Source organism: Aythya ferina, assembly GCF_964211825.1.
Source record: "Aythya ferina genome assembly, chromosome: 19".
Taxonomy (NCBI): domain Eukaryota; kingdom Metazoa; phylum Chordata; class Aves; order Anseriformes; family Anatidae; genus Aythya; species Aythya ferina.
Window position 1 is genome coordinate 7,523,312 of NC_140309.1, and position 21,377 is coordinate 7,544,688.

At 37.9% G+C, this 21,377-nt stretch overlaps 1 protein-coding gene across 4 annotated transcripts; it reads right to left on the bottom strand.

Moving 5' to 3' along the window:
• Positions 1-2,861: 2,861 nt before the first annotated feature.
• Positions 2,862-20,332, bottom strand: INPP5K (inositol polyphosphate-5-phosphatase K). 4 transcript variants are annotated; one of them, XR_014684821.1, is made up of 14 exons: positions 19,892-20,103; positions 18,946-19,062; positions 17,599-17,706; positions 16,829-16,937; positions 13,735-13,851; positions 13,227-13,399; positions 12,245-12,356; positions 11,569-11,678; positions 9,048-9,240; positions 8,660-8,797; positions 8,040-8,123; positions 6,684-6,788; positions 5,420-5,631; positions 2,862-3,380 (listed from the first exon to the last, which is right to left on the bottom strand). XR_014684821.1 is itself a non-coding variant. In XM_084493163.1 (13 exons), exons 1-13 carry the CDS (start codon positions 20,216-20,218, stop codon positions 5,533-5,535), a joined length of 1,410 nt encoding a protein of 469 aa, XP_084349289.1. In that variant the 5' UTR covers positions 20,219-20,332; the 3' UTR covers positions 2,862-5,532. The 4 variants fall into 4 exon arrangements, 3 of the variants coding, with proteins under 3 accessions (XP_084349289.1, XP_084349290.1, XP_084349291.1); XM_084493163.1 differs by lacking the exons at positions 18,946-19,062; positions 19,892-20,103 and adding exons at positions 10,927-10,953; positions 20,184-20,332 and having other exon boundaries at positions 2,862-5,631; XM_084493164.1 differs by lacking the exons at positions 18,946-19,062; positions 19,892-20,103 and adding an exon at positions 20,184-20,332 and having other exon boundaries at positions 2,862-5,631.
• Between the last annotated feature and the right edge of the window lie 1,045 nt (positions 20,333-21,377).

Below are 21,377 nucleotides of genomic sequence, written 5' to 3' on the forward strand. Positions count from 1 at the left end.
ATTGATAAACAATGCTGAAACCTTTCCCTCTATGGCTGATGTCTGTTTTTGACATCTTTCAGTTTCAGTCAAAGTATGGTTGACAAGTTAAAGTATTATTTTTTTCTTCTTTTTTTGTGATGCTACCAGATTACTATTCTCTGAACTCTTCCTACACCCCTGCATTTCCTCTCACCAGTTTATGTTCCCAGATCTCATGCTGCTTCTGACTTCAGTGTTTTCCTCCTGTGATTCTTCCGACCTGTGCTTCAAATGCTCCCGCATGGGTTCTCTTGCTACTTTCTAGACTGCACATATGAGATGTTGTTACTTTTTTGATAGCAGGGACCTTGTGAGGGGAAGAAGACAGTTGCACTGTAATACGAGAGGTGGGATGTACACACACACATTATTTTTCTTAAGTTGAAGCTATTGAACAGACAAGCTCAGTATAGTTCCCTTCAGTAGCTCAGTTTCCAGAGTAACTGAAGACAGTGTATACTGCACAGATTAATCAGGTGGCAAGTACCATTGCCTCAGCTGTCAAAGCAGCCACAAAAACAGCTTACTGCACGCTGTATGCTATACAACTCCCTGATATTTGAGTTTGCCCCCTAAAAGAAGGGTTAAAGAATACAGAGATTAGGGAAAGCTATAGAAGACTGGCCTCAAAACACTTCTGTCTTTACACAGAAATCTTTTTGCCCGTTCTCTTTTAATATCAGTATAAAGAAAAGACAGGTATAAGAAAACTAGGATATTACCTGCCTAATTTTAATAATATTGGTACTCCTGCATTGATGGGCACTTTCTATGATCTCTATATCATGTTGTTAAAAAAAATGCTTCGTTTCAATCACCTTCAAATAGCAAATCCCTATGTCTAAGGATAGCAAAGGCCATCAGAAATATTCTTGCTCGTAATGCAGAGCTCTCAGAAAAGGTATCGTTTCCTCTCTCAAGGAAAACCTAATTCAAGCTCTGTCCAACTGGCCTTTCCACTGCAGTATATTAAGACAAGTTCATCTGCGTGTCACTTAGTGTCCAAGAGCAGAGAAGGAAGTAGTGGTAGTAGAAACAATAGTCGTTATCAGAAGGTATTTTTAGGGTCTAACAAACACGCAAGACATCTTCGAAATATTTCCTGTTTACACAGAGCTGTACTATCTATGTGCAATGATATACTGCATATCCTGAGGTTAGTTAGGAATCAGAGGTATAAGGAAGTTAAATAAGGCTATACTGACGAACACTCCTTGGTAGACATATTTCATATTTTAAAATAAACTCTAACAGCAGGGAATTGTGAAGTTGTCTTTAGAAGGAAGAGATTTGTTAGTAAACGTACACTAAAAATACAGAAAGTTAAAATATGAAGTATAATGTAACAGACTTTTCACAAGGAAAAAAATAAATTACATAACCTGTGAAAAAGTGTATTCAGTAGAACCTGTTCTTAAATGTTAAGAAAGCATTTTAAGTGGTTTGAGCCTTTTAAAAGGAAAAAGATCAAACCCAGTTTAAAGGAATGAGAAGTGAGAACTCCAATAGATCTAAGGATGCCTCAGAAGTAGCAACTGTTTCTGACCCCCTTTTTTTCATTGTTTCCCTTGGCTAAAATAGCACTCCAATTCCTCTCTTTAACTGTGTTGTTGTCAGCTATCGTCCATCCAACTCCACCCCATCAGACTTTTTTCTTCTGTCCAGCTAGAAACCAGTTAAGTCAATTTTGAAGCAACTGTGTAATAGAGGAATTGTGGAAACAAACATGCAAGTTAGATTCAAAATACTCTCACCAGAAAATATAGTACTTTGATCACAAATAATACAGACGTCTGTATGGGACAAGACTAAGTGTCACCTATATTTCACTGCCTCCCACTAAAAGGCCTATGCTATTTTACATTTGAAAGTATTGTTGACAGCATAAAAGTAATTTCCAAAATTAATAATAAGAACCGAAAAAGCCTAAGTCAGAGACAATTTGTCTTACTAAACAAACCAGGGCCCAAGTTGATCAGAGAAGTTCCCAATGTTGTGAACAAGAGGAAATACTGAAAACTGATGATGAATCATTTATGAGAAGTATTGTGGATAACATTAATATAAACACAAAATCCTGACTCTCCGGTACAATACTTCATTTAGGGAAGAATTTCCAAAACACACCTGTATACATTTTCTCAGGGAAAAACAAACAACAACAACGTAGAGAACCATGCCATATAAACCTGTCCCTGTGTAAGGGAGCATAACTCCATTGGCATAAACAGAGCTGCACTAACACAGACACAAAGTACAGATCAAATTGAAGGAAAACAGGTTCTCCTGAAATAAAGATTTTGAACCCAGCAAGTGCTAAGTCTCTAACAAAACAAACAAACAAAGTTGCCAACCAAATAAGCTAGTTCCCCTTTGTTACTAACATGTGCTCTGCAATTCAATATTACTGAAATTTTGGCCTAGGGGTGGAAAAAACAGCAAGAGGACCTTTTTTTTTTTTTTTTCCAACAATTTAAACATGCAACTATTTCAGATTAATTTTGTATTAAGATACCTTTTCTAGGGAGAGGGGAGAAAAACTCAAAACAGATGCTTACAGCATCACTTAAGTTCATTTAATACTAGTCTCATTTATAAGGGGAAAAAAAGTCTTTTTAGATCAATCTGTTTTATCCAAAAGAAAAGCTGTATTTGCCTTTGGCTTTCTGTTTCAGTCCAAAGCCCTACCACATATGTTATTAGTGACATTTCCATTCTAAAATGCTACTGTATGTGAGTATTAAACATCACCAGAGTTTCTCGGAGAAAGGTTACCATGCATGGAATCGATTCTCCCCACTCAAACCAATGTCTTTGTTCTCAAATTAATCGAGGCCATGTAGAACACTTCACTGCCAGGATTTATTTTAGTCATACATGAAAAGAAAACACATGAGTATAAAAACATTTCCAGTGATCATAACATCCAATCAAAGGTGCTTTTTTTTTTTTTTTAAAAAAAAAGATAAATTTCATTAGAAAATGCATCATTACAGATCATGGAATAGTTTGAAAAGCTACCATAGGTAACAGTAGTAAACAAAACTGCTACTGTGTGCATAATCTTAAAGAAGTATACAGTTCTGTACAGCATCTTCCTAACACACGATCAGATTCAATCGCAGCTGCTGTGGGCATTTTCAGTGAAGTCCCGTGGCGCAAAGGATTAGTTTACAAAATGCAGCTTCTGTCTCCAGTGATTGAGAGAGTTATCAGTTCTCATACAACATTAAGGAGCTTGGGTTTCTCGCCCATGTAAAGCGGCTGTGTGGCTCCCCCTCTGAGCTGCTCGTGAATGGCAGATGCACCCTGATTAGAAGAAACTGGATCTTGGTCCACAATAAATCACCAGCTATGGTCTGGAATTCAAAGACCACAGTTCTTTGAGCTCTCCATGGGAATCTCCTTGCATAGAGCATGGTATTACAGTTACACAAGAAAAAAACAGAAACAGTAACGACTTAAAACCTGCAAGTTATTTGCACTTCAGGCGGATTTGTCTGATGCTGTAACTGCCATGAAAAGTCACATATCTGAAAGATTTAGTGCAACACAAATCCTTGCAAGACTGCTGCAAATGTGAAAACGGTTTCTAATATTGTTCCAAAGTATAATAGGAATGTCACTGTAAACCTCAAGGCGGTTTTAATCCATGCAATGAACACAGGATCTTTCTGAACCTGACCTCCCTACTTAAAACTGGAAACATTTTCCAACACCAAGCATTAGTTGAGATACAACTAACTGAAATTTACAGAGGCTAGGTGCTCTTGAACCCCAAACTGCAACAATCTAACCAGTTCACCCATTATAGTTTCCACAATATACAAAGACTCTGGGATCCCAGAAGATTTTATACAGTGCATGACATAAGGAAGCAACTGAGAAAGAAATTTCCCATCAAGATATACACTTTCTATTGCAAAAGAATCCTAACAGAAATAACTAAGACTATAAGAATAAAATAGGAACCACTCGGTTTTGACACACAATAAACATACCAGCAGCAGCAGCCTTTGCTTCACTCTTCCACTTGAGCCAAATTTTATCTTTTCCATCCATAACCAACAAGACGGTGATTAGCAACTAACTTTACTTACCATACACAGTAGGTAACTCAAAGCTGTGTCTAGAACATGGAGACTAACAAGTGCTTTCTGTCACTGAAATCTGAGATTCTGTGGAATGGTGGTGTCTCTTCTAAATCCTTTCCAAAGACCTCCCTTTCCTCATCGACAAACAAAACCATTTCTAAAGCTAAATACCTTTCAGGTTTTTAAAAGTACTTGATCTTTCTTATTCTATCTCCACCCTCAAGTGCACAGGATACATTCAAGTCTAAGCACCACCAGGAAAAGAAATTTTGCAGTCTGATTGCTAGAAGTGAAAGAGTTCCACAATTTTTGGTAAAAAAACTCTTTCTATAGCACAGATAATGCTATAGAAAAAACCTTGTTCCACTATGTTTTCCATTTATAATTCATGTCACTTCATGTCAATTCGTGTAGTATGTCTAACAACAATGTAGCCTAATAGTATCAGGGATGAACTATGTCTTTAGCTTTATAAATATGATACAGCAGAGAAGAGGCAGGGTTAGCATGTTCACTAGCTCTCTGGCAACAAGTGCTTTATGAGCTATTAACTGCCTAAAGCATAACTGTGCTAAAGCATTTCTCAAATGAAGCTACTGCTTTCAGAAATTTTGAGATTCTGCTTAACTCCAAGCCAGGGAACAACATAAAAGTATTTTTACTTAAAAAAAAAAAAAAAAGGGAGAAAAGGCATAGGCAAATTGATGAAGTGTTTTGTAAAAGAAGAATCTACCCCCAAAACAAAACAGGAAAAGTGTGTTTCAATAAAAGTATCTCAGGCTTGAAAAATTAGAAATGAAAAATCTTACCAACAGGTATCAGCAAGGCATGAAGAAAAGGGACATACTACAGAAGGAAAATTTACACGCTCCAAAGATTAAGTTTTTCTGTGACTTATTACCACATGTGTTTCCCATAAGGTACTTAGCTTACATTTAAAAGTCAAATAATTTTTCTTTTTAAAATAAGCTAGATAGCTATATCTAATAAATAATTTTTAAATAACTTCATTTAAACTAAAAAACTAGAAATCAGTGATTAAGTGGTTACAGCTTAGTGAATACTGTATTGTAAATAAAAATATCCTCTGGAAAAAAAAAAAAGAAACAAAACAGTCCTAAAAATCTATTACAGAATGCAACTTAGGTTAAGTCACTGGATTAAAAGCCTGTATCATCTTAAATCACACAGCATTCATTAGGTGCTATTTTTACAATTCCTATCTAACGTAAGTTACTCTCACTGTAACAGTAAAAATGCTTCCACAATAAATTATCTTCTACACAGTTTCCAAACAGCCCTACCTGTCTTACTTGCACTGCCTTACTCCATCTTCTAAGAGTAAAAGTTTATAATCACTATGACATAAAGAATCATCTGACGCCTGAATCAGGACCACTGAATGCCCCTTCTGACTTCAGAACTCAATATGCGATTGCAGATTGTCAGGTGTTTGCGTCCAACTGTTCTCGTCCTGTGCCAGATCCTTTTCTATTAATGTCCTATTTGGCTGAATCTAGAAGAAAAACAATAGTTGAAAAATTAAATAGGGCAACACACTGTTTCTAAATGCTATCGATATACCATCATATAAAGATATGCTGCATATTTGATAAAAACTAAAAAAAATGCTTATATGCAGAAATTATGAAGCTTTAGAAATCTATTAAAACATTAATAAGATAAAAACATTAAGCATCATGGAAAAAGAAAGGTATCCTATAAGTGACTTAGTTTATTATATTTATATGGTGTGTTATATTCACACAGAAGTGATAACTATGCTGCAGAGTTTGTAACAGATTTTAAGCTCCGAGACAGCTGAAATACTGGACTATGTAATAGAAAATTTTTACCAATAGATAAGAAACAGATGAACACTATCACTGAGGTTTACCAGCCAGCTCAGCAATTTCATTACTGTATCTCTTACAGTAACAGAGTGTCACAGCCTTCTAAAACCCCCTTCATCCAACAACAACATAGAACTTCCATTTCAGCCATCCCACAACACGTTAGCATGGCAGCAAGGGAAATGATGCACAAACAAAATGATTTTGGCAAAGAGAAGCGACAATTGGTCACTTCGTCTGCTCTGTACAGGTTAAGTTAACCTTCCGGAAATTAAACAAAGCCTGTTAAACAAATAACTTGAATTCCAACTGCCCTGTCTTTCCCTAATTTAAGTGATACAGGAAGCACTTCCATGCAAACCTGCCACAGAAGAGATCAGAAAAAGTTCACTCACAATCTGTCAGAAACTTGGCAGCATTTGGAGTTCTCATTTTTATGGAAAGCAGGGACGTAACTGGCAGAGCACGAAGTTCCAAAAAAATTAAAGATGAGAGAGAGCTGCCTTATTTCATTAGAACAACGTGCTGCAAAAATAGCTACTTAGAATCTTTTAGAACATCAGCAAATTCTTTTACTGGCTGTTAGCCAGCACATACACTTTTTGCAATTATTGCTGCTGCCATCTCCCATGGAATTAACCCAGTTGCACACACCTACGTTCAGATGCATATAAAAATCCCAGCCAAAGTTAATCAAAGTTTCCAAATGTATTACCTGAAAAGGCTGGCTGATACCAACTATTGCCTGCAAATTATTGCTGTAGTAACAAAGCAAAAATTCTCCTCCTGCATCAGGAATTTCTGCAGCACTCATGTAAACCTGTCAGCAAAAATAAGAACAGGGGCAAAGGGTAATTTCCACAGAGAAAACAACTTTCAAGAAGTAGTCTCTGCCTTTCAGGAAACCATAAAATTCAGTACTTGCTGCTTATAAGCAAATTTTTAAACATAAACTAAAAAGGATGAGCACAGAAATAATTCAGGAAAACATCTGAAAAGCCAGGAAGAAAAAAGTGAATATCCTTCACCATGTTAGCAAGCTGCCTTGGTTCAGCAAGATGTGAGAGGAAAGAGTTGTTAGAAGGGAAGAGGCAAGGCCACACAAGCAGCAAGGAGGGAGATGAACTGCCTCCTGGTGGCAATAACCAGGTGTTACATGAAACAGCCACACCACCTCCGTTTTGTACTGTCCTAAAGACTCAAGGTTCCTGAACTGCTTCCCACAGTACCCTGCTAAAACGATGTTAACAATGCTTAGATTTTTAAGCTTAGTAATGGGAAAGAGTCAGAGATGAGTCAGAAAGTGTCAGAGAAATTTTGAGAGACAGAATACTGACTCTCGAGTACAAGACAATTTGTGGTCTTGTTTATAAACTTGATGTTAACTTAACCTCTAACAAGAAACAACCGCTTTCCATTATTGTCCAGAAAGTTTCATCCATCCTTCCACTTTGCCCCCAAAATTAAATTTAAATTCCTATTTGTTCAGCAAAATACAGATCATTTGTATGCAAAATACTTTTAAATTATTTTTTAAATTGCTTTAAGTTGTCACAACTTGAAAGCTATTTAACAGAGAAGTTTATAAGATGAGGCCAAAACACTTAGCAGCCAAAATGAATAAAAGTCTAAGAAGCACTGATCAGTAGCTGTATTTGACATCTGGAACTAATTGTGTTAGTCAAATCAAAGTACCTACAGTACTGAAAATGTAATGAAAAAATCATAAAATAAATATTTAAGACACATTGAGAAACTTCGACAATCGGATAAAAAAATGGCCAGTTACATATTTCTGTGGCAGAAATAGACCAAAATAAAATCAAAGGTGGCTACAGGAACAATATTTTTCATCAGTTACTTTAAGCAACATGATCATACCTGAGAACATATGCTGGACTATCTGAAAATTAAAACAACTTAGAAGTATATTAAACAGTAATATCATTCCCAGATAGGTTTGACTGGGAAATCAGAGGAAACAAAACCCAGAAGAAGAAGATATGGAACAAAGAGATCCTTGAATAATGTTCTGTAAGAAACTACACTAGAAAGAAAAAAATTGGCTTACTTGTTTGCTGTCCTTGTTAGAAGAAATTTCATCATCTTCTACCCAAGCATAAGTAACATAGTCATTCACATGCTTGAAAGCCACCTACAAAGAAAGATGTGAACCATCAGCTTTCTGAAGGAAACAAAAAATGTGTCACATGGAAAACTCAAAGATGTGAGAGGCACGGTTATTCACTGCACTAGATAAAACATTTTGTTTTTAGGATGAACACAGTTGGGGGCTGGCAGATATCTTTAATTTCTGAGAGGATGGGAATGGCCTGTTGTCACACACTTTCACTGACTTCCTTTCATTTGTTCTCTCTCTCGAGTAAATCTTTTGAACCATAAGCATTAAGGGAAGGCAACTCCATTTCACAGCTCCTGACAACCATTTTACTCACGCACATCACCACATTATTTTAGCAGAAAATTAAAAGACTGTGTAAAAGTTCACAGTCATCTTGAGAGGCAACTAAACTCTCACATACAGAACCTACCAGCAATCAAGGATACAAGACTATTTTGGAAAGCTTTCCACTAGCAAGAATCACAGTGTCCTATGCCAGAAGACTATCAACTATCTCTTCCTGTCATATCCACCATCTTCATTAAAGAGCCACAATGCAGGAATGTTACCTTAAAGAGTCCAATCCAGTCCCAAGCACTGCTTGAGAATTCAGGCACTGCAGAATAGCGGATCAGAACGTCATGCTCTGCGCTCCACTCACCCTCAGGATTCAGTGTGATCAAAGGATCTGTTAGAAGAGGCTTCAGCTAGAAAGAGAACAAAATTTAAAGTCAGTCAAGTCTGTTTTTCTTTCAGTTGTTCTTTTCTATTCTCTGCCACACCTGCTGTGGTACTCTTAAACAAATGAAAATAACCTGAAAGCAATTTGCTGCCTTCACTTTAATCAGAACAAAACACAGAGATTAAGACTTAGAATGCGTAGAAAAACGGTTTTTCTTTTTTTAAACTGCGTAGAAAAACAATTTTATTTTTAAAACAACAAAAGTGGGACATCACCTCAAGCCCAAAAGTTCCTGTAACAGGTTTGTGATCACTGATTCCATAGCTCATGTGACTGATATAGTTATTCAACGTAACAGAAATTGTCTGTTCTTCTTCAGAGAATTCGCGTTCTTTTGATGCATGCTGGCAGAGATTTTTCACTCTCCAAAGAATTCTATCAGTCCATGCTGGCTTCCTTTTCTTCTCGCTACAGAAATAAAGTATAAAAGTGAAATGAGAAGAAAAAAACAGTGCGAAAAGCTAAAAATAGTGTGCAAAATCTACTCATAGTTGAAAGACTGTCAGATATGTATTAATATAAGAAGGCAATCGTATCCAACCTTCATTTTACAGCTCTGTTCAACATGCTTTACAACCAAGGATTCTTCAATTTGAATGCAACTCCATGTACTGGAGATAAGTTTCATAGGTTTCTGAAAGAGGAGTAAAATGAATGGGAGAAGGGCATTCCAATGGGTTAGTCAGCTTCGTAGAGGAAATGATACTTTCTCCTAATACACTCCATAAGAACATGCAAGAATGTTGAGATGATTCAACAACTGCCCTAAGCTTCAAATGTCTGGTCAGTCTGAGGAAAGGGGCATAAACTTAAAGACGTGGGAAGAGTCTGAATGGTATTTGAAACTATTGAAAATTTTTGAGAACAAGTTTACTTTAAAAACTGAAATTGGACAAACTTAGGTAACTTATATTAATCGCACGTGACACAGCAATGTTTTCCTCTAACCTGCACTAGTCTGTATTCCAAGTCTGCAAGCCATTGCTGTCCCGTAACAAGAGACTATAAAAATCCCATAATCAATAAAATTGTGCCTGCGACTGTACTGTATATCAAGCTGCAATCGTAATTCAGAGTTTCCTTTTATACCATATCAATAACAACAGAAGACATGAGCCTTCGGTGGTTCTCTCTGTAGTGGGAGGAAGCCTTAACAGCAACTCTCTGTATGGATGTATCACTTCAAATTGAAATGGAGAAAAGATCATACCCTATGGAAGAGGAATTAGAATGGACTAGATTGAATTATAGAAGTTAATGAGCAGGATGTGTAAGGAAAACTGTCAGTTTAATATCAAAATCACAAACTGGAAATGCCATTTAGTTCAATATTCAACATATTTGTGTTTCACCCCTTCCCATATACAAGTCTGACTCACCTTTAATAAGGTGGAAAGATTTTAAATGACTAAGGGGCTATATCCCGCTCACTCCAGTAATTACATAAACCGACAGAAATCTTTATGAGCTGCCATATGTCTGCTCTGCTGTGCAAGAAAATACCAAAAGAACAGCTTAAAGTTAATACACTCACTAGTTTAGAGAAAATGGCATACTAGGTGGGAAAGAAAAACTCAAAATCCACATAGAAAAAGCATCAAAGATTAAATGTGAAGCACACTTTTCAGTGATGCTCAAAAGACCCAAGTGTCTTGAGATCTAATGATCATGCCCCCATCCAACCAGAATACCTCTGGCAGCAACAGCAGAAAGCACACAGTATGCATAAGCATACATTCTGTTCTGTAAGTAAGCCAACACAGACTATTAGGCTGTGAATCATCCTTAGAATTTCTAGTTTTGGATTTTTATGCATTTTTTTGTTAAATGGATTTATTGCAAGTCCCATTATCTCGCTTTACACTCAATTAGAGAGCAAAACGTCTTTGGATCCAAACAAACTTCAAAGACTAAGTGCAACAGCAGAGTAGATAACACTACAGCTTTCAGACAGGTTCAGAAAATCCTGAAGAAAATCAGCTGTCATCTGATTTTCAAATATTTCACAAAAATCAAATCAAAAGCTCAGAAGGAGCATTGTTTTGATTCTGAAATATTTACAAATCTATGAAATCCAGAAGGTTATCTTCTTACTTAAACCAAAACAGGGACTTCTGCTCTCTGGAAATAAAGAAAAAGATCAGTACAAAACCCCTGTTTGGACAGGAACTTGTCCTTCTCTTGAAACGTAAGATTTATACTTAAAAGCAAACTTCAGTGTCAGAGAAAACCTTTGGAAACTTAAGCTACTCCATTTTACAACTTAAAATTATTTATAAAGACACATTTGCATTTATTTTCAAATGCAAGCAGTATCAAATAAAATGCTTATGTAGAGACGGCAAACAAAAAAATGCAGATGATTACTCTTTTCCTTTTTGCTTATTTCTGATAATCAAAGGATGATTTTAGTATTAAAGACAAAAAACAAAAAAATAACACACATTTTAAACAAGTACTAGTTTATCCTGTTAATCTAGTCTTTCCAAAAAGAAAGCTGGGCTTTCTTTTTCACTTTTTTCACTCTTTTCACTCCTGCTCCTCTCGTGCAATCAGTAGGCTCAGGCTTCTTTAGAAATGTTCAGATTTGTCCACTGAATGAGCCTATCAGAATAGCTCAACAGCTTCAGTTAACTAGCGCATTCAGGAAATTTACGTTTGTTTAGCAAAGTTATATATCACTCAAGTACCATGTTGTAATACTCCATGTCTGAACAAATCTTACTGTGCTTTTACCTTGTATCATATACATCTGAATAAAGGTCAAACTTGTAGGTGGGTTTAAACTGCAGAGGACCCTCTATGAATTCCTGAAGAAATGCTTCCTTCTTTTTTGCCATATTTAACTGCGGAAATAAAAAGCAACTTTTAGTTACATTTAAAAATTGGAGCTTAGAAGTTAATTGGGAAAGGAACTGAGAAAGCATTTTCCAAGAAGAATTCAACATCTCAGTCAGTATAAGATATTTGAAAAAGTAAATTCAGAAGTGTCTCTTTGTTACTGCTAGAACTCCTGACATGATCTCTTTAAAAGTTTTGTAGCAGTTCTGATCAAATGCCAGAATAAGAGTCTCTTAAAAACAATTCTTGGGAGCAGAAAAGAAGGAGAAATTAATGTGAGGAACAATTCACAAGACATGAAGTTCAAAGAAAGCTTCAGTCAAACACAAACACTGTAAATGAGTAAGAAATTAAACAAAGGCAGAAAAAGATTGTAATTAAATGAGGTTTATGACCGAGAAATGAAAGAGCAAACAGATAGATCTGTTCCACCTCAAGACTACTCTGAATTTGTGTCTTTAATAGAAATGAGAAACTCAAGAACTAATGCTAATTACTACGGTGTGTTTGTATTCATTTAAAAATAATAATAGAAGTAATTTTAAAAACATAACAAATTAATACAACATACCTGGTCTTTCTCCCACAGCAAATTGTAACGCTTGTTATTTATTGATTCTCGGACAAAATGTATGCCATAATCTGCTATCCGGAAGTTCAAATCTCCAAACCAGAAGAGAATGCTAAAAACAAAACAAAACAAATCAAACAAAAAACACACAAAGGCAGAAGATTTGTAGGAACTGATTAACTTACGAGGGAAGAATTCAACAGGCACTATCAAGAAAATGAAACATTAAATAGAAATATCAAACACTTATACTAGGATAGGAAAACTAATGATTTGAAAGTTGCGTCATATATATTTACATAATTTTAATGAAGTCATTAACAATTAAATCTAGAATAGGTATGAAATATCACTTTATCTGGCCTGGTAGTTTTATGGGTATAAACAAAAAAACCCACCAACATCTAAAACATTTTGTCTCAACTCATTTTTAAATAGTTCTATTATAATCCTTAGATTCCAGCATTACGTGGGGAATCCTCACATGAGAACAATGAAATACATAAATAATTTAATTAAAAATTGTTGAAAGAAATGGTGAGACACCTGAAGTAAGTATAATTCATATAACTACAGAAATCAATCAAGAATTTAAAGGCTGAGAAGCCCTCAGCTAGATACTAAAATTTTTACAGGAATAAAAACATACCAAAACATAACATCACAAATCTCCTCCAAAAATGGGAGGAAAACAGTCATTTAATAGTGATCCAGACTATTTTTGGTATAAACAAGCTTCTAAAGTTCTCTAGCCTCTGGCATATGCAGCTTCTTCTCTTCAGGATTGGAAGAGAACAGTCTGGCAAAATAGACTTCAGGTCAGCTTTTTCAACCTGGCCTCCCAATATTCAGGATTAATTCTGAAAAGGCATTTAAAATAACAATGATGCATCAAAACTCCCAAACCCAAACTCCTTGGTACATGAGTCTACTATTTAACAGATAAAAACAATACAGACAGAATAGAGTCAGAACAACTCACTCATGGTCCAAGGTACTTGGAATATTCTCTCCTTCAAACTGCATTTCCAGGATTTTTTCAAAGTCATCCAGTCGTTGCTCTGTGTTCTCCATGTGTGCTGGCAAATGGCAGTTTATGAAGCAAACTGTGTGACCATAGAGGGACATGCGAATGGTGACTCCTCCTTTATTCCCCTGGAACACAGAAAATTAATGTTCTCTAAATCCACAGTCAACAACTGCAAACACAATGGTTAATAACAGCAAGATTTTTTTTTTTTTAGATATTTATATGGGAATAAATTGTGTTAATTAAAATCTAAGTTGTTGTATATCAGCTAATACACTGTTAAAATATTATGGTCTCTGCTACACATTTGCATACCAGGTTCAAACAACTGAGTCTCACTGCTTATTCATTTTTAAGTAACCCATATACCCTCTCTCCCACCACAAAACCATTTAGAGGCACACAGCATCATAAGCACAAGTAACCAATTTAGGCAATCAAGTCTCGGTTGTTTCTTTACCCAGTATCCATACAGGCCTGTGCGTGTGTAGTGGGTATGAACGTCCCGGATGAAAGGAAGGTGGACGTGCTTCACAAAGATCAGAAGTAGCAGTCCCTGCATGCGAACGGAGGAGAGCTGGAAAAGATACAAAATGATTGTTTCCAGAGAGCAATTTGGAACTCTTTGGATGTACTTCATAGGAGCTGTTAGGTAAGGAATGCCAGAGCAGAAATCATGCAATCCCTTTGCCAAGCCTGGCATCAGTACTGGGACATCGTACATGCAGACACATTTCAGTGCTGTGAAGCATATGTTCCTACAGTAGACTTATTCATAAACAAATTTTTGATGAATCTCTAAATTAACATTATCTCTTAATTAACATTAGTGTATTATACTGCAAACATGAAGTTAACCTCAAAATGTGTTTGTCAAAACATTTCTGCAGACCTTTATTCTGCCTCACTAGCCTCACTTCTCTCTGAGCAGCCTGTTCATGAAGAACCAAATCCTTCATTTTTCACCCATTTTATAATATTGCACACCTACAAGTTCTCCGACAGAAGCATATTTTTCAAACTGAAACATCCTTCAGCACATAACTGATCACTCTAAATCCCATTACAATACCTAGCAGGCATGGCAGTTGCTCCTAGGCATCTGCAAAAACAGCAAGCTGTAAATAGGAGTATCTCAGTAGCCTGTTATTCCTTTAAAAAATGGTGTACTGAACACTTCAAAGCAAAGATGCTCACATAGGACATAAGACGCTATTTCAGCTTCAATATACATTTAAGGTATGTTTGGTTTGGGCTTTCTTTTTTTGTGAAGACAGTGTAATGAAGACGATCATCAAAATTTATGAATTTTAACTTTATGTTGTCCCTGTCAAAAGACACCAAACTTAGCGTTTGTTTTAATGATAATGATCCAATTTAAAATGCACATTGAAATTGGTCAATTTTGAGTTGGGTGAACTTAGAGACAGACTATGTAAGAATAAAAACGATTATTAACACTGACTATAGAACTGCAGAAATATACCAACTGAGCCCAAATTTTACTACAGAATTCCTTCACTCTTTGCCTCCACATCTACACAGTTAAGTGATTTGAGAATACACATTACCATTTTCCTTGTCCTTGAACCCAATAAAATACTAAACAGAGTAACAAAATGATGAATCACAGTTACTAGATAACAAATATTTGTATCCAATCAAATAACAAAATTTTGTATCCAAAGTTTTGTTGATGAGATACAGTATTTTTCTGTCCCTTTATAGACCTTATTCAGTAAAGAGAGACCTGGTCCTGGGGCTCAACTCTTTCTGTTTTCCCAAGCTCAAGGTTATTTGCTACATTTCAATCTGCTCTGGGCTGGTCTCCAGACATTTCTCCAGATCCACAGACCACTATGACACCTCTTCCCTTTACAGGTGTTGAGCGTCAAAACACAACAGATCTCTCCTCTGCTGGAACTAGCATAATTCGCACCAATAGGCAGTGCCAAATTAAGTAAAAACCTTTTATAGAGGGGATGTTTATTGTGAAAGAACTGACCAATCCCAACTAACCTCACACTGTGGAAACAGACCCTGTTACTGAGGGGACAGGACGCCCAAGGGTGACTAATAGTCCCCTACACTCAGCCTCGTCACAGTTCAGCACACAACAGGTAACTGCTCCTCTCTAAATCAGCCAGCTTCCCAGATGAGTCCTAGGGTGAGCTCTCCTGCCTGTTTTGATTTTGACCTGGCCTGCCAGTAACATGAAAGACATGTCAATGACCTCGTTCTCCTCTCATTATGAGAGCTAATCCAGTCCCGCTGAAAACCATTAGGTGGCAGCATGCATTCCTCAGTGTGTCCAAAGTGCTGCATTTATAAATTAGAATTCAAAATCAACCATGCATGCCACTAGAAATTCTATTTAACTGCACACACGTCCTGAACATCAGCTTGCAGACTGATTTTGAATCGTCATCAGCAGTGACTTATTCTAGAATTAACTATGTTTTCTTTCCTTTTTATTAATTCCCAATAGGTCCTTTGTTTTGTTTAATTACAGTTAAAAGAATTGCATAACTACTGAGTCTGATTGACATGCAGATAATATAATAAATTCAGCAAAATCACCTTGAAACAATGCCCAATTTAGAAAACCAGTAAAATATTCAAAAGGCTTTTAATATCTACTTATTAGGGAAATTCAGGATACCCTCCTACATTACTATTCACATTACTAAAGCAGCCAGTACTTTAGCTGACCTTATGCCCCATGTATTAGCAAAAAATCCTGCCGTTTAAGCTACCATACAATGTTCTAGGTCTTCAATTGAAATAAAGTCTTCAGAATGATCTGTATACCCTGCTAAAATCCCATTTTACATATACGCAATCTATTTTCACCTGCAAATAAGTTGGGGGGAAAAAAAAAAGGAAGAAACCTTACCAATCTTAACGAAAATCACTGCCATTGCTTGGGACAGTTATAGTGAAAGCAGGTACTTAAGCAGACTACCTTAGAAGCATCACAATACACTTCCCCAATACTGCACAGAGCAAAAAAATTCTCTACAAATAAGAGAGAGATAGAGATATTGTGGCCACAGGAAATATGCTGTTGAGTGTTACGTTTACATCACATTTAATTTTAAGTAAACTTCATGACTCTGTTCCTTGAGAATGTATTCTCATTATGACAGGAGTGATTATTTAACTCATCATATGCTTCTGCAGCAATTAAACTGGTCATTGCCAGTACATCTGAACAACTTCTTGCTGTTTATCAGCTGGGCTTCCATCAAAGCTTCCCAACAGTTCCAAAACGAGAAATAAATAAATTTAAAGTTGAATTTTTACTGCTAAAATTCAGCAGATTATCAATAATAGAGAACATTTTTAAATGTCTTTATCAATAAAGTAGAAAAACACAAGTGTATCAGAGAATTATTTCTAACATTCATGCAAATACGGAAATGACTGACATGTGCAAAAAACACCAACTTATCTTTTATGGAGAGGAATGAGTTTGAGAAAAAAATATGCATAAATGGATCTAGAGATGTTTTCCTTCACTGCCGTAATGCTTATGAGAGATAAACAATTACCTTGATATATCCCAATGGAGACAACACAGTCATGAAAAAAATGCTCCATGGATCATCAAATGCCAAGTCAGACAAAAAATTTGTGATTCTTGAGTTCACCTCCTGTAGACTGAACACATCAAGATTACTCTCCCTGTACCACCTGGTTTTGACAGAATTCATATGACCTTATCAGAACACAGATCACAAAAGACCTCTCCCAGCATTAAGTCTAAAGTTTCTCACTGCTGTTCAATGTCTTAATTGTAAGCATCCACAGGTCTATCACAGTGAGAAAAACAAAGTTAAAGGAGCTTATAAAAACCTGAAGTCAGTTTAAAGCAATGCTAAGATTTATTATAACAAATAACATGACTTTCAGGTTTTAAAAATTTCAAGTGAGTTTGGAAAACATGTTGGATTGCGCATAATGACTTTGCAATTATTTCTTTAAAACACACTGAATTTTGGATAACTTTCATATCAAAAGGAATATGCTTATGCTCTATGCAATGTCAACAGCAGCTGAAATACTTTTTAATTTGTGTGTTTAGAAAAAGTTATTCTCTATTTTGTCATGAAACAACAGAAAGGAGAGAAGATTCTCTTGCTATAAATCATCTCTGTTCTAAGTCACTAATTCTAGTCTTCACCTTCTGCTAGGCTTGATATTAAACCACCTCCTGGGTGGCAACTCACACTGTACAGTCTTCCCGAAACCAACAGCAAGCTGCTGAAACTTAGCAGTTTTGCAAGAGACTTAAAAAGCAAGTTCTTGAACATATACTTACCCTATAACATACATATCCATAGTTGGGCCCAGTGAGTTGAGCTGAAGTAAACTAGTGACATCAGGAGGTGGAGAAGCTGTGCCCACATTCCAGGTAACTAAGTGCAGCCTACAAACAAACAAGCAAACAAAATCATACAAAACCACTGCTAAAATTTAAAGATTAATAGGTAGCCCTATATGAATCTACTTTCCCCACGGAATTTCTGTCTACAGAAAATGAAGATTTTCTGCCACTTCTCATCAATCTCAAATCTATTTATTGGCTAGCATTAAAACCAAACCAAAAAAAAAAAAACAACAACCAAAAACAAAACACAAAGCCAATCAACTAGAGGGAGCAAAACCTGAATTCTTGCCACTTCTCTTTCAGCTTTTTCCCCCAGATAAGGAAAGCTTCATCTAGAGTGCGAGACACTTCTTCGTGAATCTCATCATCTGAGCTGATATCCTCTACGCAAGCCATAAGTTGGGCCACCCGTTGACGGAGCTGCAAGCGGCTGCTGGACCCTGTGCTGCTGAAACTCGCAGACCGGCTGCGGATGTTGTGCAGGCTTTCTAAATCATGCAGGGAGAGGGCTGCTGAATCTTCAAGTGCGTCTTCACTACCAAAGGATGCCATTTGCTCAAAAGAAACGAATAACTACGCTCTGAAGGACTAGCCCATTAAAATCTTGAGCACAAAAGGAACAGATGGCTAACGGTCTTCCAGATCAAGTTTTCACTCATGTGAAATTCAGCATTGCTTCTAATGCAAAAGGCCAAAAGTAGATGCAGCAATGCTGAAAAAAAAACAACCCGTAGCATTACCACCACGCTCAATAGCTTGTTACAAAAGCTGCAACCACATCCTACCTCACACACTGAATTGTTTCTTCCTAATAGATTTAGTGTGGCTAATTCTGTAAGCTCACGATTTAAAAGAAGTTATTGTTGGTTTGAATCAATCATGTGCCTCTATCCACAGGTTAGCAAAAATATAATCTCCAGCTTCTAAGCGTACAAGTACACAGTTTTGACCAAAAGAAAGCAAACCTGCTGTCAAGCAGCATCAGAAACATTCATATACCATAGGACTTGTCTATTTTATAAAAATATATTTAAGATGGTGATTTCAATATCAGAGCTTCTAAAAAGGGATTTGCTTTACCATCAATCTTGTTACAGGTAAGGCTTAAAAAACCTAAGCTGTTAATTTTCCATTCATCTTATTGAACCCTACAAACACTGCTGGATGACTAAATAATGAAACTTATGCCACTATGCCCCTTATGGCAATATTTTTATGCCCTAATCAACTGCCTAATCAAGGTGACACACGATATACGTGGAAGAGATGGAAAGTGACCTTGCATCCCACACAAATTCAGTGATCCACAAAAGTCTGCATACTGCAGATCTCACTCTGCCATCAAAGAGATACACCACCTGGGAACTCCCCCAGTTAATTTCTTCAGACAATTATCTGAGAAAACAAAACTGAATTAACATTGGAGTCATCAGTTGTTACTGACAGAAATCAAGTTCCTTATATTGCCCAGTTTCCTAATGAGAACATGAGGAAAGACCGCAGTACTAGAATTTACACCAAAGGAAAAAATACTTGCACAAACTTGAATGAAAATCCAGTTTCACTGCAGGTCACAACTACGTCTGCAACAAAGACTTAATAGTGAGGAACACAAACGCACCTGCAAACAACCTTTAGCATTACACAACCCCAAAGCCCTACAGATGCCCCCTGCTACCTCACAAGACCCCACAGGCACTGCCCATAGTGATGGGGGAAGGCTGCGGCGATCCCAATTTTCACTTGATACTACAAAAAAAATCCTTTGCCAGAGGAATGTTACAGTACTGCCCAAACTATCACGGAGACTTTCAATACTGATGGACTTTAGTGCCAAGCACGCCTTCTGCAAACACATCCTTCAAAACGAGCAAGTTATTGAGGGCATTTGGTGTCACTGACCCCTGCAATAATCAAACAGCAGAGGATTCTTTCTATTTATAATACTGTGGTATTGTGGCTTTAAGATCTGTGAATAAATCTTTCTGTTAGGCTTTTTTTGGCTTTTTTTTGTTTTTAATTATTTTTCCTGTTATACAGTTATTCAAATCCCTTTTGCGTAGAATATTTATTCAACCAAATGCGTGCCGTCACCGGTTGTGCTGCCACAACTTATCTTCAAAGAAGACGCAACATAAAAAACAACGTTAAGAGCAGAAGCTAGAGATGTATTTGAGCTCTTCCCTCCTCACAAGTTGAGAATTTAAGGCACCTGACACTTTACCAGCAAGCACAGCGGGTTTCTGCCCTCATTAAACGCTAAGTAGGTCTCCCCAAAATCCCCAGGTCCCAAACAATCCCCCCTGAGGCGCCCCCGGCACCACAGCTTTCAGCCCGGAGAATCAGCTTTTCTCCCCCATTTCATGTGACCACGTAACCTCGCCAAGCAGCCTAACGCCCCCGTTAATGAGCAGGACCGCAGGTTTCGCTAATTCTGAGGTAATTCCGCAAAGCCTCCCCTGTTTTCTCCCAGCCCGAGAAGCCGCGCTCGGTCCCGCCTCCCCCCCTCACCTCACCTCAGTCCCCTCAGCGCCGGCCGCGCGGGCTCCATCCCCGCCGCCACGGCTCCAGTCAGGGACGCGCAGCAGAGGGGGCACCGGGGAGCCCCCGGCCTCGCCCTCGGCCTCCCTTCGGCTTTCTCCCTCCCTTCTTCTCCCTCCCCTCAGCCGCCGGGCGGCCGTTGCCGCGCCCCTCGGGCCCCGTGACGGGGCGGGAGCACGGGGAACGGGCGGCGGCGACGCCGCCAGGCGCCCGGGAGGACCGAGGGGGCGAGGTCCGAGGTCCCGCTGCAGTCCTGAGGGGCACCACCACCCAGCAGGACCCCCCCTCATCCACCCTGTCCCCAAGAAAAGAGGCCGGGGCGTGAAGCTCTGTCTAGTATTTTATTAGATTTCCGTTTCCAATATGCCTGTATTGGAAGAATTAGGAGACAAAAAAAAAAAAAAAAAAAAAGGCACAAACTCACATTGAAAGAAACGACGAGAGAATCTAACCCATTCTACGGAGTGTGTCGCCAAAGGAAGAAAAAGAAAAGAAAAAAAAAAAAAGAGCACGATGAACCGATCAGAACGTGGCGGGGAGGCCCAGCGGGGATGAACCCAGAGGGGTGCAGCGTGGGGGGCGAGAGGGTCCTGTCCCCAAGCACCTGAACCACGAGCTGTGGGTCGGGGAGAGGGTCAGGGCCCAAGGGTGCCTTGGGACAGACAACGAGCTCTGTGATAAGCCCTGGGGGATGCAGCAGGGCCTGGGGTTCTTGCCAAAGCCACTGAAAGATACAACAAGGGTAATGCTGCGTGATCTTCGCTACACTCACTAGCAGGAACCAAACGTCGAGACGGGAAAGTCCTCATAGGGTTTGTCTATCCCGAGGCTGAGGGATGCTTTCACTTCGGGTTACAGTAGAAGGAAAGAAGGACAAGGAGGGTTGGGTGTGGGAGTATTCAGAATGGAGTTCCTGCTTTTTTTATTTTATTTTTTTATTTTTTTGCCAGTTTTTCCACTAATCAGGAAAGCTTTGTATAAAAGCTCTTTCTCTGAAATCAGAGGATCAAAAAAGGATTGCAGGGTGGAATGTTACAATCTGCTTCCACAGCGATTAGTGTCATCAGATAGAAAGCCTCTTGGGTAACACAAATTTAAAGAACAAGTGTGCTGTGTATTCTCAGGTTGTCCTCAAGTGTAAGAATCCCTCAACACGTAATCAACAAACA